The 19,181-nt window shown below is 43.6% G+C and overlaps 4 protein-coding genes across 5 annotated transcripts; 1 reads left to right on the forward strand and 3 right to left on the reverse strand.

The window, feature by feature from the left end:
- Positions 1 to 92: 92 nt before the first annotated feature.
- On the reverse strand, positions 93 to 3,466 carry pane1 (proliferation associated nuclear element). Its single transcript, XM_068751325.1, has 6 exons — positions 3,355 to 3,466; positions 2,700 to 2,776; positions 2,202 to 2,300; positions 1,896 to 1,975; positions 1,615 to 1,706; positions 93 to 763 (listed from the first exon to the last, which is right to left on the reverse strand). The coding sequence occupies exons 1-6, from the start codon at positions 3,409 to 3,411 to the stop codon at positions 629 to 631; spliced, it is 540 nt and encodes a 179-aa protein (XP_068607426.1). The 5' UTR covers positions 3,412 to 3,466; the 3' UTR covers positions 93 to 628.
- A 1,569-nt stretch (positions 3,467 to 5,035) lies between these two features.
- Positions 5,036 to 10,167, reverse strand: zgc:158803 (LUC7 domain-containing protein). 2 transcript variants are annotated; one of them, XM_068750638.1, is made up of 10 exons: positions 9,982 to 10,167; positions 9,456 to 9,550; positions 8,980 to 9,078; positions 8,239 to 8,349; positions 7,931 to 8,074; positions 7,322 to 7,498; positions 7,019 to 7,203; positions 6,922 to 6,951; positions 6,553 to 6,708; positions 5,036 to 6,002 (listed from the first exon to the last, which is right to left on the reverse strand). In XM_068750638.1, the coding sequence occupies exons 1-10, from the start codon at positions 10,040 to 10,042 to the stop codon at positions 5,798 to 5,800; spliced, it is 1,263 nt and encodes a 420-aa protein (XP_068606739.1). In that variant the 5' UTR covers positions 10,043 to 10,167; the 3' UTR covers positions 5,036 to 5,797. The 2 variants fall into 2 exon arrangements, with proteins under 2 accessions (XP_068606739.1, XP_068606738.1); XM_068750637.1 differs by having other exon boundaries at positions 5,036 to 6,017.
- Positions 10,168 to 10,908: 741 nt separating this feature from the next.
- smdt1b (single-pass membrane protein with aspartate-rich tail 1b) lies at positions 10,909 to 12,285 on the forward strand. The gene is made up of 3 exons (XM_068750639.1): positions 10,909 to 11,087; positions 11,510 to 11,666; positions 12,066 to 12,285. Exons 1-2 carry the CDS (start codon positions 10,926 to 10,928, stop codon positions 11,645 to 11,647), a joined length of 300 nt encoding a protein of 99 aa, XP_068606740.1. The 5' UTR covers positions 10,909 to 10,925; the 3' UTR covers positions 11,648 to 11,666; positions 12,066 to 12,285.
- Positions 12,286 to 12,315: 30 nt separating this feature from the next.
- Positions 12,316 to 14,853, reverse strand: LOC137907161 (myosin phosphatase Rho-interacting protein-like). Its single transcript, XM_068751478.1, has 6 exons — positions 14,729 to 14,853; positions 14,449 to 14,560; positions 14,161 to 14,323; positions 13,440 to 13,553; positions 12,594 to 12,680; positions 12,316 to 12,458 (listed from the first exon to the last, which is right to left on the reverse strand). The coding sequence occupies exons 1-6, from the start codon at positions 14,847 to 14,849 to the stop codon at positions 12,429 to 12,431; spliced, it is 627 nt and encodes a 208-aa protein (XP_068607579.1). The 5' UTR covers positions 14,850 to 14,853; the 3' UTR covers positions 12,316 to 12,428.
- Between the last annotated feature and the right edge of the window lie 4,328 nt (positions 14,854 to 19,181).

Genomic DNA, 19,181 nt, shown 5'->3' on the forward strand with positions numbered 1-19,181 from the left:
TTGTGTTCTTCTTTCTTCTTGTCCCGTGAGGGGTCGCCACAGCAACCCAACCGTCTCCATGGCAGCTCCATCCTCAGCATCCTTCTACCGATAAAGTCACTGACCAAGCTAAATACGAGCCGTCCAAAGTGGATTGATTGATTTATTTAACAGGGACCATGTACTTAGAAGCATTACCGGTAATCAAAGAAAAGTAAAAGATGACATTTACACCTTTCCAATAATACCAACACTATATTTATGCTAACAATAAACCCAGAGATATTCTCTCATACATATTAAAAGCATTCAAAACGTGCAATGCCACCCTGGCAGACAAAACAAATGGACACTCATCCGATAAAAACATAGAATACTGTATCGTGTTTTATTATTACTGTTTCCACCTTGACTGACTGAACCCCCCCCCTCCCAATTTTTTTTATTTATTTGTAACCAGCAAACTGTGTTTTTTTTTTATACATGGCACTCATTTAGCATCAGAGCTACTCTTTGAAATTTGGAGTCAACAAATGTGTAAGAATCTTAAAATACGCCCGTCCTGCAGGAAGAGGGCAGAAAGCGCAGCGGCCAAAATCCAACAGTGAGTCTAGTCGTGACAAAGTGAGAAAGGAAATAGTCGCAGAAGCTAATTGATGTCTGGAGAAGCAGTACAGCGAGTCAGGCTGGAGAGGTGCAGCGCCGTCACCATGGGAACCAAGCCAGCCGACACCTTCAGGATGGTCAGCAGCCTCTCTGCTGCGCTGGCCACACCAGCCGTCGACTGCAGGGGAAGGACAGCACAAAGACGGCTTTATGGGAAACGTAGTGCTATTATAGATCCTGACTGTAGTCGATAGCATGCTAATGCTAGTTTGGGGATCACTGTGGTAGTGTTAATGATGGCAGCTACCTGCTACCACTATCGGCCATATTTCTGGGCTTATATGGAAGAGATCATACGTAAATAATCAAGTGTCACAGTGCTCACTAAATATTCACAGTATTTTATATAAAAATGAACTTTGTATTCTCTACAGGAAGCATCAAAACCTTTTATTTTATTTTATATACAGCAGATTGATAATTATTTCTCTGAAGACATCGACATCTTTATGATCTATGCGTGTGTATATACGCATCTAATAACAGTGTTTTTGCAGCAATTGAGCTATTTAACATTTCTAGACCGCTACACAGAACGTGTATTAAACCACACAAAGTAATACTTGTAGTTTAGAAATGTGCGACGGAAAACAAGTCGGATGTGAAAGTGACCAAGAAATATTTTTCATTACCTTAGAATAGATTATTTATTTCACTTTTCAGCAGTATTTCCTACAATATTCATGACGCTATAATGAATTATATTATCATGACCCATGCCCAGAAAAAGGGTCATCTTATTTACCAAAAGGCTTATTGACAAAGTGTTTGCTGAAAAGAATAAGCATCATTTCTACTGCATCTATGGGGGGGCCGCATTCTCTCCTGTATGTTGTTGCGAGCTGGGACCCCTCAGAAGAGAATGGAACAGCCCACAGTACTTAATGACCCTTAAGACTCTTCAAGCCGAAGCAGATTCCATGTTCCGAATGCATTAAGTTCAAACTCATCCATACATTTGTGACAAACCTTATCCTCTGCAAATATCAAAGGGCAGTGCAGCGATGCAGCCAGCTTTCTGACGGCGTCCAGGCGCTCTGGTGGGACGGAAACATGGCGAGCTGCAAGACGCACAAGAGGGACCCACAGAAGCGGCCGAAGTAAACGCGGGACAATCTCAAACATTACAGCCTGGAACGAGGAGGCATATAAATAATGATAATAATTATTATTTATCCTCTTCTCTCCTGTTTTATGTGATTTAAAGGAGCTGAGGAAAGTAACGTTTGAACTTTGACCTTTCGACGTACCATTGGTGACCACGAAGCACACTTTTCCAAGGAAATATCCAGGGTCCAGGTATTTGACATGCGTTTTCACTGACTGTAAACTATGACAAAACATAAAAACTGATAAAACACACGTCGCAGAATTAAGTGGTAGAAATATTCAGAATGTATTTTTGGAGTTCATCAGTAAGATGAAACAGAACAGCGTGTTTACGGATGATATTAGTACAATAAAATAAGCAATAGCCTTTAAGGCCCCTGCAGACACACGACAGCACAGTATAGATATTTTACAGAAACATAAGCAAGTATTGATAGTAACGTCACCCGAGCTCGGAGGTGAGGTGGATGATGAACACCACCAGGTCGATCCTCGGTCGACTGTCCTCGTTCTCCGTCGGCAGGGGAAGACTCTTAGCGAGTCTCCTGATCGCACAATAAACACGATCGTTGTCAGGCTGGATAAATCCGTTATTATTCCGATCAGAGATAGTTCCATATCGGGTTTGTTGTAAAGTTCATTGACAATATCGCACTTTAAATGTATTATTAAGCTGCGTATTATGAGGTTCATTGTAAACACGACTTGATGAGAACGAGATTCAAAGAGCAGCGGCTGGAATGACTCTGATACGCAGCTTCATAGTCACGAGATCAAAGATATTGTGTTTGTCATGCAGTAGATCTAAACTAAATAAAGGCTGTAAAGTGTGTTTTCCGATCGCAAATCAATCTTTCGTCAATAAATTACAGTGACGTCGGATAAACAGGTCGCAGAAAAGCGAACGGCAGCAGGTTCGTACAGCGAGAAGGAGCGGCACTCACACGTGCACGGTGAACGTCGACTCCTTCACCAGAGACGCTGCCAAACTCTGCTGAAGCTGCTCCTCACTCTCCACCAGCTGGAGGGGAAAGCATGAGTCAGCAAGAAATCCTCATCTCACAGGAGCACACTGTAAAATGTACAACTAAGAGCTAGAAAATGATCGGAACACAAGCAGTTGCTCTTTTTTTTTTTTTTTTTAGTTACACCATATTATTGGGGGCATTTGGAACTATTTGATCCTTAAGATGAAACGAACACATGGAATCTCTATTGGTGCACTCCTGGTCAAATGTTTTAGAACAACCCAGTACTTTTAATTTATTGAAATTCAATCAGTTTAAATCCAAGGTGTCAGAGAGAACAGTCTCCTTCCCCATGAAAAGATGGGAAGAACTTTCTGAAGATGATTTGATTTCCATTGCAGAAAAGTGTTTTCAGCTGTTGTCGCTGCTAAAATTGATCCCATAGTTTCCTTTTTAACTTTCAATTGTTTATTTGTTCTGTGCTTTGATTAAACGCTCTGACTTCCAGCGTTGCCTTTCTCTGTTTACACAATTCAGCTAGCTAATAACATAGCACAATTCAGCTAGCTCGGCTCACACCAACACAGCGGCTCGACGGTTGCGGACATTAATTGATGAAACACAAACTCACCAAGATGCTCCCCGTATTCAAATCAGGAAGTTTATTAAATGGCTTCAACGTCGTCATCCCGAAAATAAAAAAAACAGTCTCTGCTTCTTTCGCATGCTAAATCAATAAATGCTCCGCGTTAGATGTCGTGTTTACCGTACTACCCTCGGCTCTCGCGCTTCTTTTCCGAAGATGCGTCTGACGTAATAACGTCTTCCGTCAAAGGTCGATGACGGCATGACGTTTTAAAAACACACGCTGATCCATTCTACCGCCCCCTACAGGTTGATTTACGCTTCATTGTCGCCTGAAAGCACCGTTTGAAATCGAATCACAGAGCCGGCGACACCTCGGCACGGCTTTCGGAACTACTGCTACGTGTGGAAGTTCGTGCGAGGAGAGCTGAAACTGATTTCGTACGTTCTTTATTAAGAATAACTCTCGGGGCGTGGTTTTACAGCAAGACCGTATCCTAGAACCAGGAAGTGAAGCAGTGGGAACTACGGCAACTGGTGAAGGACAAATATGCAATCATTACACTGAATGATCCTATGAGTCGTGAGTGGATATTATTTTAGCACCATTTCAAAATGCTATTTTTGTCAAAGAATATCTATGTGAGGTCACTGATTTAGAAACATTATCTTTTTGCCTAATGTGAGAAAACGTTTGCTTCATTTTGATTGTACATCCACATTTAAACTGTACACAGCTCGACTCACTTTGTGAGCACTCTGACATTTTGTCAACTAATCCAATCTCGCCCCGATAAAAAAAAAAAAAAAGGTTCAAAGATTGTGGAGAAAAGGATATCTTGGGTTTGGTTGACCGAGTGGGACAGTAAACCCACCCATGATGGAACATACCGGAAATACCAAATTCATTATTGCTTTTCACTGTTAATGAGGGCATGTCCCGCCAGAAGGAGGCCTCGGGGAAGACCGTTGACATGCTGGAGAAAGCCCCGGGACCCCCCCCCCCCCGGGAGAGATGGTTTCTGGGGACAAGGAAGTCTGGAAACTCCTGCTGAGACTGTTGCCCCCGTCCGTGACCCAGCCCGAAATAAGCGGTAGCAGATGGATGGATGTTAATAAGGAATGGAATATGTTTAATATGACATACACAATGCGAGCAAATGTCAAAATGAAGGGCGCGTGTCTAAGTTTCACTGGAATAAGTAGAAAAACACAGAGCACAAACTCCCGCCAAGCAGCTCATTCCTCCCGGAACTGGATTTACACCGTCCACGTGGTGATCTGGATCATCATTGAAAGGTTCTAAATTGTTCTTTGGTGTCTTTATGCACCAACCATAAATCGTTTTGAACGCCTCCATTTTAAGTCAAGGGGAAAAATTGGGATCTTCTTTGTTTCCAGACAAAGGGTGCCTGGATCACTCTCAAAATGTAATGTGATCCAAGTTAGACCAAGACCCATCTTCAGAATTGCCCCCCCCCCAGACCCATCCGCCAGTGTTTCCATAATCCTGTAAAAACATAACCTCCTCGGCGGAGAAGGGGAAACAAATCCTCTAGGTGTTTAGCAAAGTCAACATTTTAGACAAAATCTATATTGCTGGAAAACTGGATGCACAAAGAGTTAAGCCCCCCCCAAAAAAAATAGTATTTGAATGGAAGCAGAGAATTTTATTTACTGTAATTAACAGTGGCACTGCAGAGTAGACCCCCCCCCCCCCCCCCCAAAATCACATTAGGATTGCATCACAGCAAACGGGACAGACGTCCTTCGGCTTTTGAGTGTCGGTGTTTAAATATGCATATTATCTGTATGCATTCACAAGTCGGGAAATTGTTAAAGCTATTTGGATGATTTCTTTGTGACTTTGTTTTCAAAGTACCTTCTCACTGCGTCCCGGATGAAGGGGAGGCTCAGCGACGTGTACCGGATTATGTTAGAGCTGCTTATGGCTTGAAGGCAGCAAATAAAAACACAAACGTCAGAAGAGCCCTGGAAACGTCGCTCTAATAGCTTTGTCCCATTAACGACTCCAACCCTCGTCTGAGTGAATCCACAGCAAATGAAGCCGATTTGTAATGAAAAAGAAAAAAACAGAACATTTAAAGTCCAATTACAGACAAAAAAAAAAAAGAAATTGACTTAAGTAAAGCTACCGTCTTTTAAATCACTTATCCCTCGTCACTGTCAAAATAAAAGTCAGATGTGAACCATTAACTGTACATAAGATTGACATCGTGGCATAAAAAAGTGACTGCACTGTTTCCGGGTGAAACCATCTTCAGAATGCAGTTTTTAAAAGTTGATTTGACTGTTTCAATCGCTGAAATGGTCCCAACCCCAAGTTAATGTACATGTCCAACTTTTAGCATAAAGACAACGCTGAAAATACTTGCACCAAAACACTCGTATCTTGATAATCCTTTAACTAAACGTAACCAAATTAAAGACTTTGGGGGGGAGGGGGGGGGGGGGGTGTCCCCGCCTATTCAGATCTCCCCAGACTCTCGCTCCTCAGAGCTGGAGCGTCGGTCACGCTCATACGACAGGGATCTCTCCCGCTCCCTGCCCCTGGCTCTGTCCGTGGGGGGCGAGCTTGGCCCGTCCAAGTCTCTGTACTCGGCCTTGTCATCACGAAAATCCTCACATTTTTCCTGGGCTAGCGAGCAATCTCTCTCCCCGGTGTGAGACGATCTCTCTCTGGAAGACCTGAGGGGGGGGGGAAAGAAAAAAGACCTGAATAAGACAGAAAGTCTGATTCAAAGCGAGATGACCGGATGCTTTATGTAAAAAAATAAGAAGTGATTTATACTGAGAAATTCAAGTACAAGGAAAAACCGTAAAAGAGAATACGGCAAAAACAAAAAGGCACTGCAATTTGAGATAATGTGCCAAATCTTTTATTAGTTTGGCTAAATCCTGGAACGGAGTCAACCACTAAAGAGGAACTCTGACTCTTCATTATTGCCTCAAGTGGAGGAGTTCAAGTATCTTGGGGTCTTGTTCACGAGTGAGGGAAGGAAGGAGCTGAGGCGAAAGGCAAAGCTCTGGATCGGTCCGAGTCTGGAATCCCTCGTCTCCCCGACCCGGGTCAGCGGCGGAAGATGGATGGATTCCTCGTTGGGGCTGAAGTCAGGGTGCGAGGCTCGCACACAGAGCAGCAGGCAACGGCAAAAGGGCGGCCATCACACCAGCTGAAAACACAACGCCGCGCGGGACGGCCGGCGATCGATAAGGGCCACACCTCTTCCTCCTGCGCCGGTGAGAGTCGGAGCGCGAGCGATGCCTCTCCTTGTGCCGATGCCTCCTGTCTCTCTCGCGATCCCTCTCCGCACCGTCATCTTTGGAATGAGAGGCGTGGTGGCGTCTCGAACGATGGGAGGACGAACTGCCACCGTCCCTTCGTGAACAACGAGACATATCTTAGGAGATCGCAAGATGGCGGCCTGAACACAAGTCACTGTCGTTAAGTAACAGAACCTCAGGGTGGTTTAAAACCTGCTACAAATGAGCGACGGCTGAGAAAAAGACAAACTTCATCATCTGCGCTAGACCTCGAGTCAACATAAAGGCCCGTACTCAGCATGGAACACACACACACACACACACACACCTGTGTCGGTCTCCACTTCTTGACCTTGACCTAAGACAGAAACACAAATTAACAAGGTTCCTGTTGACCTTGGACCCTTTTATTTCTTCTTCCTTACCTGCGACGCTCCCTCTCCCTGTCTCGTTCCCTCTCCCATTCACGCTCTCTTTCGCGTTCCCGTTCTCGTTCCCGTTCTCGTTCCCGTTCGCGTTCCACCTCCCACTGCTTCTCCTTTTCGTCTTCTTTTTCACGTTCCTCTCGTCTTCTCAATCGCATCCTCTCTTGTTTTTCCACAACTGCTTTCTTTAAATGACAAAATAACACGGAAGTGAAAAATGCGAGCGGCTAATTGACCAAACGCTGAGAAAGGGGGCTAGCTTCGTTCGCGCTGCGCATGCTAGTTCCAGCGCGCACAGCTTACCCTGAGCTTTTCGAGCTTCTCGCGAATTTCAATAAAGCCGAGATGCAGTTTGCCCCCGAAATGGTCAGCGAGGCGACGATCGTTGTCATGGAGACCCAAGTAGGCGGAGCACACCTCACACACCCGAAGTTTTTGTTGTTGAAAGCTGGAGGCTGGCATCGAGTTCCTGTATACGTCCTGCAAATAAAAAAAACACGGAGCACGAGACTTTAAGGCCGGAGCAAACGAACAAGACATAAACGCATAAAAACAGAACACGTGAATTTCTACGATAGTACCTGCGTTCCATTGTGTGTGTGTGTATATATATATATATATATACACACACACACAATGGAACGCAGGTACTATCGTAGAAATATAAATATATATATATGAGTCTACCTATTTCTGTCAGGAGTTATTTGCGATATCACCGAGTGTTTAACTGAATTTAACTGGTTTTCAGTCAGAAGATGTAACAATGAGTCACCATAGAAACGTAACAGGACCACCATTACTGTCCATCTTCAGAGAGAATCTATTTCAGGTACAGTTTCTGACATGTATAACAAAAAAAATCTAATTATTTTACAGGAACAAAGACACTAAAAAAAAGAAGCTTCTGACCTCGGCTTCTTTTTTCAGGGCCCGGGACTTCTCCACCATTTCCAGAAGTTCCTGCGCTTCATCCACGTTGCCCTCCCCCCCGAGCTGCTCGGCCCGGGCCAGCATCTTCCCGATCTCCTCGTTCAGCTCGTGGACACGTTCGGCCTTTCCACGACAAGAGAGAGACACAGAAAATAATAATTCAGCCGGAGGCCGTGTCAAGAACGTTACTGTGCACAATCCCACGGCATGCGGACCGTGAGCGCTCGCATGTTCTAATCTAGAGAGATTAATTATTCCCTGTAACCCAATCGGTTTGGTTTCACCACCTTCGCAGCCACTTCGGCACTGATCTCATCCTGCGTCTCGGCCAGTCGCTTCTTGGCCAGCTCGGTCCTGCGGTCGCAGTCGGCGATGAAAGACTGGAGGTGCTCCGCTGCCTGCAGCACAACGCACGAGATAAATGGGTTTGTGTGTGTGTGTGTGCGTGCGTGAAATCTATTCGGAGCGTCAAATACACAGCGAACGGTGGAGGAAGCGAAGACTCTTGATGAAGTTAGTTCTCTTCTGATTTAACCCATTTGCAGAATGTGACAGGAAGTCGTCTTCAATGAGCATTCCGAACATGAAAGCTACCGATTTCAAACTGCTGCCAGGCGTAAGCGGAACCCTGAATAACTGGGCTTTCATATTTCAACATTTGGGGGGGGGTCAACCCGAACGTATTTTAACCTGCACTGTGAGGGATGCGACACAAACCACACAACTGGGTTGTTTATTTTATTACCGGTAAGTAGTTTAACAGGAATATGCGCTTCAAAGAGTTTGATTAGGCAAAAAGTATCCCCAAGCCATGTTGATACATCATCTCCCTGAACACAAAGTTACGGGCAGAGCTCAGAAAGCATATCATGCCACAAACTTACCATCTTTAGTAGACAGCAAACGATCATATTAATGAACCCTTTCACGTGAATAAACACTTAACGGGGCTCCACAGCAGCCGGTTCACCAGACCGATCGGCGTGTACGACGCGGTGTTAAAGTGCGTTCGTGTGCGTATCACTCACATCGAGTTCGAAAAAGTACTCCTGCTCCTTCGAGGCGATTTCGTAGTCGGCTCTGAGGGCCAAGTCGTGGACTTTCACACACTCCCCCAGGTCCATTCTCTGCAGGAATCAGAAACATCAGCGTGCGTTTGCGTTTTACCGCATTTCACTCGTCTAAAGAGGGAAATTTACGTCGCCACACTCTGCTTGGATTTAAGGAACGTAATTGCGGGAGGCGTAGCGAACTCTGGATACATTATTTGCTATTCCATGTCATTAACCAACAACATTTCTCTATTTCTGATCTTTTTTGGCTTAAAAGTAAGATGGAAAAATGGCTTTTTGTTGTAGCTGTAGTAGTTAAATAGTAGTTAAAACTCATAGTGCCGGATCAGAACCAAAGTAAATGCTAATACCTATCCTGGTGAATACTGACTACTCTATACGAATATTAACATGAATAATATTATGGGTGGTGTGCGTGAATCCTTCCTTACGGTGCCAGACAGAATGTCATGAGGACAGGAATCCAGGAGGTGGCTTTTGCAGACCCGCTCATCTGAGAATTTGATTCTCTGCCTCATGGAATCTCCTTAAAAACAAAAGGATCCCAGAAACAGAAGTCGTGTGTTCTCATTCAACGTTCGGGCGATCGGAGCGGGACGCGCGTCAGTCTTTGTGGTTTCACACCCGCAACCGTAACAGTAACAGGTTAGCTCCAACTCTGATAGCATCGTAGCTCCACGCAGGAAACAACTTACCGGCGAGGTCCGCGTGGAACGCGCAAAATGCTTTTTAACTGCTTTTCAAGTTACTTCTTACGGCTCCAGTCCCACGCAAACGCGGAAACAACAGGTAGCTTAGCCGGGTCGGCATACCGTCATGCTAGCTCGCTCGTGTGGCAAAAAAAAAAGCATGCATGCCGCTGTGGCTAATGGCTAATGCTAGCGGAAAACCACGGAGTCATTTTTGGCGTCCCGGACGGAGACGCGCACATCTCGAACACAAGCACGCCGTGCTCACCGTCTCTCCCGGTCCCCATGAGCTGGTCCAGCATCGCTCGCATCTGGGCCTGGGCCGACATGTTCCCGAGCGCTCACTCCGCGCCAGCGACGGTCCTCCCCGCATGCAGCGTCCCTCACGGAAGGCCTCGCCGACTCTCCCCCCCCCCTCCAGACACTGATAACTTTTTCCCCCACAAGGAGAAAAGGCTCGAGTCCCCCCCCCCTACGGCAGCAACCTTGATATTTGCAACGCTCGAATAACTTACTGGATGTTAAATTATTTTCACGGTGAATGTTAAGCGACTGGTGACTTCTGACCGGTTGAGCGTTTGAAAACTAGTCGTGGTGCGTGTGCGTGTGCGTGTGTGTGAGGGCGCTGGCTGATTGTAAACGGGCTGTTTAGTTAGCTAACTCGGTTAGCGTCGAGCTAAGTTCCCAGTTCTTCAGTAACTAATACTCGAGCCGCGTTTCTTGCTGACTAACAATACAAGTTGACAAGTTTATTCAACGCCCATTCTCCCGTCCTTCCACTTCCTCTTTGCGCGCGACGAGTCATCGCGAAACGACGACGCGTACAGGAAGTGATTATTTCCGCACGCTTTTGTCGCGCGAAGATTTTTTTTATTTTTTTTTAATTTATTTAACAAATTAAAAGTTTTTTGAAGACTGGATGACAAAACAAATTTGGTCTTTGTTTTACATATGAAGGATGGAAATGGAGATATAATTGAACTAAAGGATTTAAAAACCGAATTAAAAGGCAGAATATCCCAAACGTTTTAATCCAATCCAATGTTTGCAGTGTGAGCATAATGACTCATATCAATGACACTGGCGAGCTGCCTTATTCTGGACAACCTGAAGCCTAAATAAATTGGTTCTAGTACTTCCGGGAGTATGTTCCCGACTTCCTGTCCAGCGTTAGACACGCCCATTCAGACGGGAGCCTCCCTGTTGGAGAAAATGGCGACTCGTATTTCACGGCTCCTGCTACGGCTTTCCCCTAAAAATATGGGTATAATGAGCCGTAATATCGATCCGAAAACATCAAGCATATCCAGGGCGATTCAGTGCAGGAACGCGGTATCAACGCCGTCCGGGGCGGTTTTACCTAAACCGGATAAAGTGAGTTTTATTCTACCTCTGTTACCGAATGAACGCCGACCAAAGGATTTATATCGTATGCGGATGTTTGTCTTAATTGACAACAAACTGTGGCCAATAGAAGTCTTGCATACTGGTTCTGCCTTTTGAATCAGCCAATGGCACGACTGTAGACGAATTATCAGGAAGTAATTAGCTCTGCCCTTCTTCGCCGTAGAAGCGTGAATGTAAACAAGAAATGGAACGATGTGTAAATCCATTTTTCGAGACGCTTAACATTACGCATCTGGATGTAAATACACAGGGTGGACATTTTGGTTGTACATTATGTTATTTACAATGCCTAAGGTTATGCCGCGTCATATCTTGGAACAGGTCAGATCCAGATCTTTATTCTGCTTTTAATCTTTCCTCTCGCTTGACCACATTTCTGTCTTTTCCAGACGCCGTTCGGTCTGATCCGAATGACGGTGGTGGTGTTGCCCTTCCTGTATGTCGGGACTCTGATCAGCAAGAGCTTCGCTGCTCTCCTCGAGGAGCATGACATCTTTGTTCCCGAAGATGATGACGACGACGATTGAGCTGCCTTCTAAATCGAAGGTGAATGAATGGCAACATCAAAGTGTACTTTAGCCATTCCTTATTCAAACAGTAAACATTTCTGTCTCGTTCTTTTTTTTCATGTTCCGTCTTACCAGTGTTCAAAGGGTGTGGTCTGCAGCATATTTTCATTGAAAATTGCTAACACTAGAAGGATTCTATCCCCAAATAACCTTAGAATTATGTAGACTTAAGTTCATTTTGTAAAGGTAAATGAATATGTCATAACTAATTACTAGTTTTAAAACTGTAATGTACACAATTAAAGCCATAATGAATTTATTTTATGGAACCAAACCAACAGACAAGCAATCCAATGAGAAAAAGACTGACTTGCTTGATGAACTTGCATTTTGGAACTGATGCGTGCTCAAAGTGATTCTAAATTTACATCCACAGGTTGCATATCAGCTGGCGCAAGGACGACGGCTCGCTCCAAGGACATCGCTTAAAGCTCCATCAGTCAACTTCTTCTCTCCTCGGCCATTTCTGCCTTTCCCTTCGTGTTAAATTAAATGTTTGGTATCATATCTTGTGAGGCTATCGAAACCAGTGGCGATGTGCCTTCACTCTTGTTTGCACGATTCATTGAATAAACAGTCGATTTCACATCGATAAACACTTGTGTTTTTTATTGAATATTCACGTTCTTGTATGGTGGTTTCCAAGTACACGAGCTCTCTTTGCAGGGCAGCACTGGCCAGTCACGAGTGTTCGTTGCTAGAGCCCGCCTCCAGCCGGCAGTTCAGGTTTTCATTAACCTTATAACGCCCTCCTTGCTGCTTCTTTCTCCTAGATTGAAATAAACACAAGATACACGAAAGGAAAATGTTAAACCACATAATAGAAGTTTTAAATGCAACATGCAGTGTATATAATGCCTTTAACAAAATTACTTTAATTCAAGAAGTCAAATAATTAAAATACCTTGGTAAGCGACTGCACTTCCTTCTGCAGACGGCTTATTTCTTTTTCAAGGTGCTGCACCTCATTTTCCTTTGCCCTCAGTAATGTCTGAAAGGCAGAAGCTTTAAAATGTTCACCTGTGTATGTGGGTCATCGTTTACACAAGTGTGTGGCAATGGTGTGTGAAATGAAATACATTCACTGAAGTGTTGCTTTTTTTTGTTTTTTTTTTTTACAATTTTAAGGTGCGTTTACTTGAACTGGATATTTTTCATTACTACTCCAATTCTCAGATGAAACAGTACTTTTTACTCCACTTTATTTGCCAACTACTACATAGTTGGGTTACTGATAAGGATTTTACATCTAATCATGTATTCTAAATTGAAATGAGTAAAAACAGCTAAACTTGTAGTGTAGCTAAAATCGGCTCCTGTGCAACTAACTGAGGAAAAAGATACATTGTAGTAATTTCATCATGTATTAAAAAACTTTACTTGTAATAGCGTATTCTCACTTTAGGATTTCATCATTTTTTTTGTCAATAAATATGTTTTTTCCAACTGGTTTTAGGCATAAAACATTTTACTGGCATGAAACATGCTCTCTGATTCAGACGGTAGATGGCGCTGTCAGCTGCACCAGAAAATACAGACACCAGATGGTCGCCATAAAGGAGGCCACAATAAATCAGCAGGTGACAGTGTTTGCAACAGATAGCTGTTGCTCGGCATACAAGACAAAAAGTGAAAATGCTTTTAAGAAGTTTTTACAAAATGGGTTCAAACCGAGCTGGGAGCTGATGTGACGAAGCCCCAATACCGCCGACATTCACATGATTCAAGATCAGCTTCTTTCTTTCAGTACCTCCGTTTCCGATGCAGAGAGTTCAGGGCTACCAGGAGAAAATACATTCAACCTCTGGCCCGTGATGAAGCAGCGCATACGACTGATCTCTTCTGCCAGTTTGGCCTTAAGATCCTGCAAAGACATTGTTATTATAAATGATGTATAGGAATGATGATGATGATGATGATGATGATGGGCAGGAATATTTTTTGAACTAGCATGTTTATTCTGTAGCTCATTATTTTTCCTCACTAAGTTAAATTCTGATATTTTATGTACATTCATTTTACGTAATTGCTGATCCTGTGTAGGATCACGTGGGGTTGCTGGAGCTAATCCCAGCTGACTTTGAATGGGAGACACGCAGAAACTCCACGCACAAAAGTCCCAGATCCTCATGTAGATTTAAACCAAGGACTTTCTTGCTTCTGTTTTTAATTGCAATTATTTATAATTACAATGTGGATCGATAATTAATTACAAATCAGGAACGGGCAGCGCGGTAAGCGCTGTTGCCTCACAGCATGACGGCCACAGGTTCGAATCCGAGTTCGGGCCCCTCTGTGAGGAGTTTGCGTGTTCTCCCCGTGTCTGCGTGGGTCCTCTCCGGGTTCTCTCCCTCCCACCACCGAAAACATGCAGCTTAGGTAAATTGGTTACGCAAAAATTGCCCATAGGTGTGATCGGTCAAGAAGATGAATGAATGAATGAATGAATGAAATCAGAAATGCATAAAAACCTGATTCTCCCTTCTGAGCGCCTCGAGTTCTCTCTCCTTGTGACTTAGCACTGTCTCTCGACCCGAGCTGCTCTGCTCAGCGTGGCTCAGCTGGAGGCATTTCTGAGAGTAATGCTCTGACAACGCAACCGTCTCACTGTACAAGATCTCTGCCTGGGGCCTCCTGACAAGCACAAACACAAGAATTATAGCGTAAATTCAAATCGCCAATCGTGAAATGGGCCATCATGCAGAGCATCGTAAGCCTGCAGCAAGAACCTGGGAACAAAGCGAGTGCGGTGAACTTACGCGTGGTCTTTGTGTGAAGTTTCCACACGTGGGGCTCCTCCAGCTAACCTCTTGACCTGCTCCACCTCTCGCTCCAGTTCTTCTTTGTGAGTTCTTCTCAGTGCCTCCGTAGCTAGAATTAACAGCCAATTCATTATTTGAACTGTCTTCCGTCATTGCATGGAAATGAAAACAACACAATTCAGTTCATTGTGAACGGATGACGGCGTGAGAGGCAGTTAATTCACAATTGATTGTATCAAACTGAGCCACTGATGTTTGATACACTTTTTTGCTTCACCTCTGGCAGCTGACTCTTTCTCCTCCTGCAACATCCTGTCTCTCTGTTCCTCCAGCTCCCTGATCTGCTTTGCATGTCTCTCCTGCTGCTCGTGCAATGCCTTCCGATGGGCCGCTTCCATGGCTTTTAGTTTAGCCCTGCACGGGGCTCCAGGGCAGCTCGGGCTGTCCACTTCTATCCCCATTTCTGCGTGTCCCATCTTAATGCTCTCCACTTGCTTTCGAAGACCGAGGGCCTGGGAGAAAGAGGGCAAAAGGACGAGGGAAAGCATCACTTCTGAATGCAAACGCTATTTCTTTTAATGGAGTGACTCAGAGTTCAATCTTACCTCCCTCTGAAGTGTTTTAGCTGTGTTTGTTTGCATGTCTTGGGTTCCATTTATAGATGAAGGAGCCCCATTTGGACTTGATACATCAGTTTCCAATGCAGAAACAAGCTGCTTGGCCTCCTCAGCGCTCGACTGATGTACCTCGGAGCTAGTGAGAGACTGTGATGCCTGATGGAGGCTGGGCTGATTAGATTGAGCTCCAATGAGAGACTCTGCACTCACGTCCCTAAATGACAACGTCTCGAATTCTGCCCACTTCTTGATAACTTCTGAGTCCATAGATTCAATAAGAGAGGCGGGGACACTTCCTCTTTTCAGGTCCATACTGTCCCACCTGCTGCCCATTTCATTTACCGGAACCCCTTTCTCAAACCACTTGTTCCTCTCCTCCAATCGCTTAGCCTGCTCCCGGTCCCAGCCCTCCCCGTCCTCTCTCGGACCAGCCGGAGATAAGCCCGCTTCTAGATCGTCGGCTACACTGACGTGGCGTCCCTGGTCGGCCTGATGATTTGCAGTGGAGGTGGAAGTCCTGGGTTCACGGCGAGACTCCTCGTAGGTGAACTGAGCATGGGGTTGGCTTGGGGACAGCTCGTGGCAGAGGGGGTTCTCTTTCTCGTTGCCACTGTCTGATTGGCTGAAGTCAGAATGAGGGAAAGACAGGAGGGGTCGTGTTACACATCAGAGGAAAGAAGATAGACGACCACCCAATCGCGTCACACGCTTGTCTTCTCACTGCACACAAAGTGTCGGGTCAATAGAACGACTGGTTTTTATATTAGGTAGATTATAAGCATAATTATTCACATGTATATGTCTCATATTGTAATTTGAACATGAATAATTATGATGGTGAAATGATGAAAGACTTCGAGGGACCGTGAAGCCGGCATTTATTTGTCATCATAGCATGTGATCATTAAAATTTTTTCAATAAAACAGCTTCAATTTTACATTTTTATAAATGTAAGTAAAATGCAATTAAAGAATAATTAAATAACACAATGTTCAAGCAATTTTTGTGTTGACTGCCTATAGTAGTCGTTCTGCTCATATACAGCACATTTTATTGCACTTAAGTACACATTTTGGTAACGTTATGAGTACTTGCACTTCACTTTGCTTTATTCCGCTTTTATACACAATATGAAAGCAGAGGGATTTTTTAAAAATTCTTACTGTTTGATATTTGGCTTCTTAGTTAAGTCGCAATTTTCCTGCTCTGCATTGAATACTTAGGATACTTTATTTTCTGATACTTCTACTCAAGTAAAGGATCTTCCAGCTGTATCGCACTGAATAAATTAACACTCACTGCATGTTTTCCTGGATTGTCTGCCTCAGTAGCTTCACCCAGTTGCGCCGTGTTCTGGAGGTCATTGTGCAGAGAGTGAACACTGCTCTCTTTGTCTAGAGGAGATCAGAAAACAGCACACACACACACACACACACACCAATTAAATGTTTGGCTACTTCCTGTCTAACAGTAAGTGTGTGTGTGTCTGTCTGATGGTGTACTGTGGAGTATATTGACCAAGAGACAAGTCCAATAAAATACATACTTGTATTTGGAGTCCATACTTGTTCTCTACATCACAGTCTGACACACTCACGCAGGACGTTAGGTCGATCTCTCCGTCCGAATCATCTGACTACAACAAGAAGATTTTTAATTTAGTCAAACAACTTTCGTAATCAAAACATGAAAGGAGATTGATGTGATTAATTTGAGGAAAGTGGAGATTTGAGCTGTATTTTGTATCTGAAAATCAGAATAATATCCTTTCAAATGACTGCAGATAGATCAAAAGTAATGATTGTGGGTTAGCATTTATTAAATGTTCTCACAACATTTGCATGTCAGATTGTACCTCTTCGGCCTCTGAATCTCTGTAGTACCTCAGCGAAGTGTCACAGAGAACAAACCAGTGTTTCGTCCACTGAGAAAAGCACAAAGTAAAATTCCTCCTTTGATATGCATGTGATGAATACATCAACTCACATTTTCGCTATATGGACTTTTCCTCAGCATTTATAGTACGAGTCTAAACCTTGGTATTTTTTTTTTTTAATGTCTATCGGGATGTGAGGTTGTAAGTTTACCTTCCCGCATTCATCCAGCCTGGACATCCATCCCTTCAGGTAACAGCACCTGCAATATAGGTGTCAAGAGGAAGAGCGTTGGAGCATTCGGTTGTGCTTTCTGTCTCATTTGTGATTACTGCATCATTCTGATTTTTAAAGGAAGCAGGATAGACTTTAGAGAAAATTTAAAAAAAAGAAGAAGAAAAAAAAAGAACAGCTGAATGGGATAAATGTTAGTAGGAACAAATGCAGTGCTCTGGTTGGTGAGAAATGGGAAGATAAATGATAAAATATGATTAGACTGATTTGAAAGAAAGCAGATGCTGTTAAAGCTGGCTGAAAAGAACATGACATACTTACCATTGATGCACCAGAATGTTCAATTTTGAGGAGAGAAGTAAAGACATTGGGAGATGAACATATACGTCACGTGAAAAATGTGTAAATACAAATACCCTGATAAATGATTTAGGGTTTTTCTTCTCATGCATGTTTGCCATTGATTAACAGAACTGAAGTTAAAAACAATGTCATTTTGTGACTATCCGCTCTGTTCGTTTGTTGGTTCAGCCGCTTTAGGTATGACACTGCAGCGCTGACGCTGCAGGACACAGTGGCATGAGCTATCCCGGAATCTATTAATAAAAGTGATTAATCACATAAACATACTGCTCCAAAACATAAGAGTGCTAACTAATGACTTTTTCCTGCATGTACGTCTGTGGGAATAATGTATGAGGATGAGAAAAGAACTGAAATAAATATCAGGCAGGAACTTTAGAATAAATGTATGAACCATTTCCCTCCAATCACGTGATTTATGCAAATTCTGAAGGTAGCGGGACCACGCTCACCTGTGTCTGCTGACATTCACGTGGCGCTCGTTCCTTCATCTTTGAAGATCTGTGTTTTCCACTTTGATTTTCTGAGCTCTTCAACAGAATATAAATGTGAAAAGCTCCGAGTTTTCAAGATGGATTTCATTATTTGTAGTTAGTTGCGTATTACCTGAAGCGATGCATCCGAATGTCTTCGAGATGATCGTCCAATTTCAGAGTCACGGCATTTCTCTCGTCTGTCTCTGCCTCGCTCTCTGCCTCTCCCCCTCTCATCTGATTCTGGTCTCAAGTTGCAGATGTCTATTTCGTCTCGATGCCTTCAGGGAAATTCCAGTGAGAGGAAAAGAGTAATGACAAGTTGGATAAAGCGGCTGTCGACGAGATGATTAAGGTCGTCTCGTCTACAGAACAATGAAGATGGATCAATGGACGGTTTAAGAAGGGGATGACACAAAAACTTTATATGCCATATAGTGTACAGTGTAGATCCAATTATGAATACTCTACATGTATGGTAAGTTGCTGACAAAACTGTGAGTAATATTATGTTATTGCAATTTTAAGAATGCTTTTAAAAAGTTGTTAAAATGCAGTATTTTGTAAGTGAAGCAGTTTCCAATCAATTACTGGAGATTTACATTTTAAGTTGAGGCATCAAGCACAGCCCTTTTTCTTTAACTAAAACTAAGCATATTGCCCATTACAAGATCAAAAGCATCATTATTACTTTTATACTTGCATGCACGACGTCCAAAAATCCGATGATCACTTTAAAGAACTGCATAGCGCACAATAAATGCATGATTGTGGCACTTCTGTTATGGTTACCCATGAATCATTGCTGTGCTGTCACGCCATAAACGGTACCATACGGTACAGCCAACCTGTAAGTCCTCATCGCCTGATCCCTGCATGGGCTGGGACTCTGATTCCTCCACCTGACCCCTGGCAGCTCTTCCTCTGACTCCAGTTGGATCTTGGGAATATCAGCCAGAACAATGTAGTCATCAATGGTCATCCCCACCTAAAACGAATAAAGATTATCACACGGTAAATGGCGTAAAGATTAAAAGTCGACTGGTAGCTGCTCTTATTCGTCTTCACTTAGCATAATATTACTCTGCTTAAATGTTCTCAACGCAATATGAATGCTTCACAGTGCTAACATTTACTATTTATTTATATTCTTGGCAGATATATTTAC

This window comes from Brachionichthys hirsutus, chromosome 17 (genome assembly GCF_040956055.1).
Source record: "Brachionichthys hirsutus isolate HB-005 chromosome 17, CSIRO-AGI_Bhir_v1, whole genome shotgun sequence".
NCBI lineage: Eukaryota > Metazoa > Chordata > Actinopteri > Lophiiformes > Brachionichthyidae > Brachionichthys > Brachionichthys hirsutus.

Coding starts and splice junctions, on each gene's coding strand:
- pane1 (XM_068751325.1), bottom strand. CDS start 3,411: ATGACGACGTTGAAGCCATTTAATAAACTTCCTGATTTGAATACGGGG. Junction 2,777..3,354: donor TGAATACGGGGAGCATCTTG/GTGAGTTTGTGT, acceptor TTTCCCCTCCAG/CTGGTGGAGAGTGAGGAGCA. Junction 1,707..1,895: donor GTGCTTCGTGGTCACCAATG/GTACGTCGAAAG, acceptor TGCGTCTTGCAG/CTCGCCATGTTTCCGTCCCA.
- zgc:158803 (XM_068750637.1), bottom strand. CDS start 10,042: ATGTCGGCCCAGGCCCAGATGCGAGCGATGCTGGACCAGCTCATGGGG. Junction 9,551..9,981: donor CATGGGGACCGGGAGAGACG/GTGAGCACGGCG, acceptor TTTGTTTTTAAG/GAGATTCCATGAGGCAGAGA. Junction 9,079..9,455: donor ATGACATTCTGTCTGGCACC/GTAAGGAAGGAT, acceptor TGATTCCTGCAG/AGAATGGACCTGGGGGAGTG.
- smdt1b (XM_068750639.1), top strand. CDS start 10,926: ATGGCGACTCGTATTTCACGGCTCCTGCTACGGCTTTCCCCTAAAAAT. Junction 11,088..11,509: donor TTTTACCTAAACCGGATAAA/GTGAGTTTTATT, acceptor TGTCTTTTCCAG/ACGCCGTTCGGTCTGATCCG.
- LOC137907161 (XM_068751478.1), bottom strand. CDS start 14,849: ATGGAAGCGGCCCATCGGAAGGCATTGCACGAGCAGCAGGAGAGACAT. Junction 14,324..14,448: donor ACTTCACACAAAGACCACGC/GTAAGTTCACCG, acceptor TGTGCTTGTCAG/GAGGCCCCAGGCAGAGATCT. Junction 12,459..12,593: donor AAGTGCAGTCGCTTACCAAG/GTATTTTAATTA, acceptor ATTTCAATCTAG/GAGAAAGAAGCAGCAAGGAG.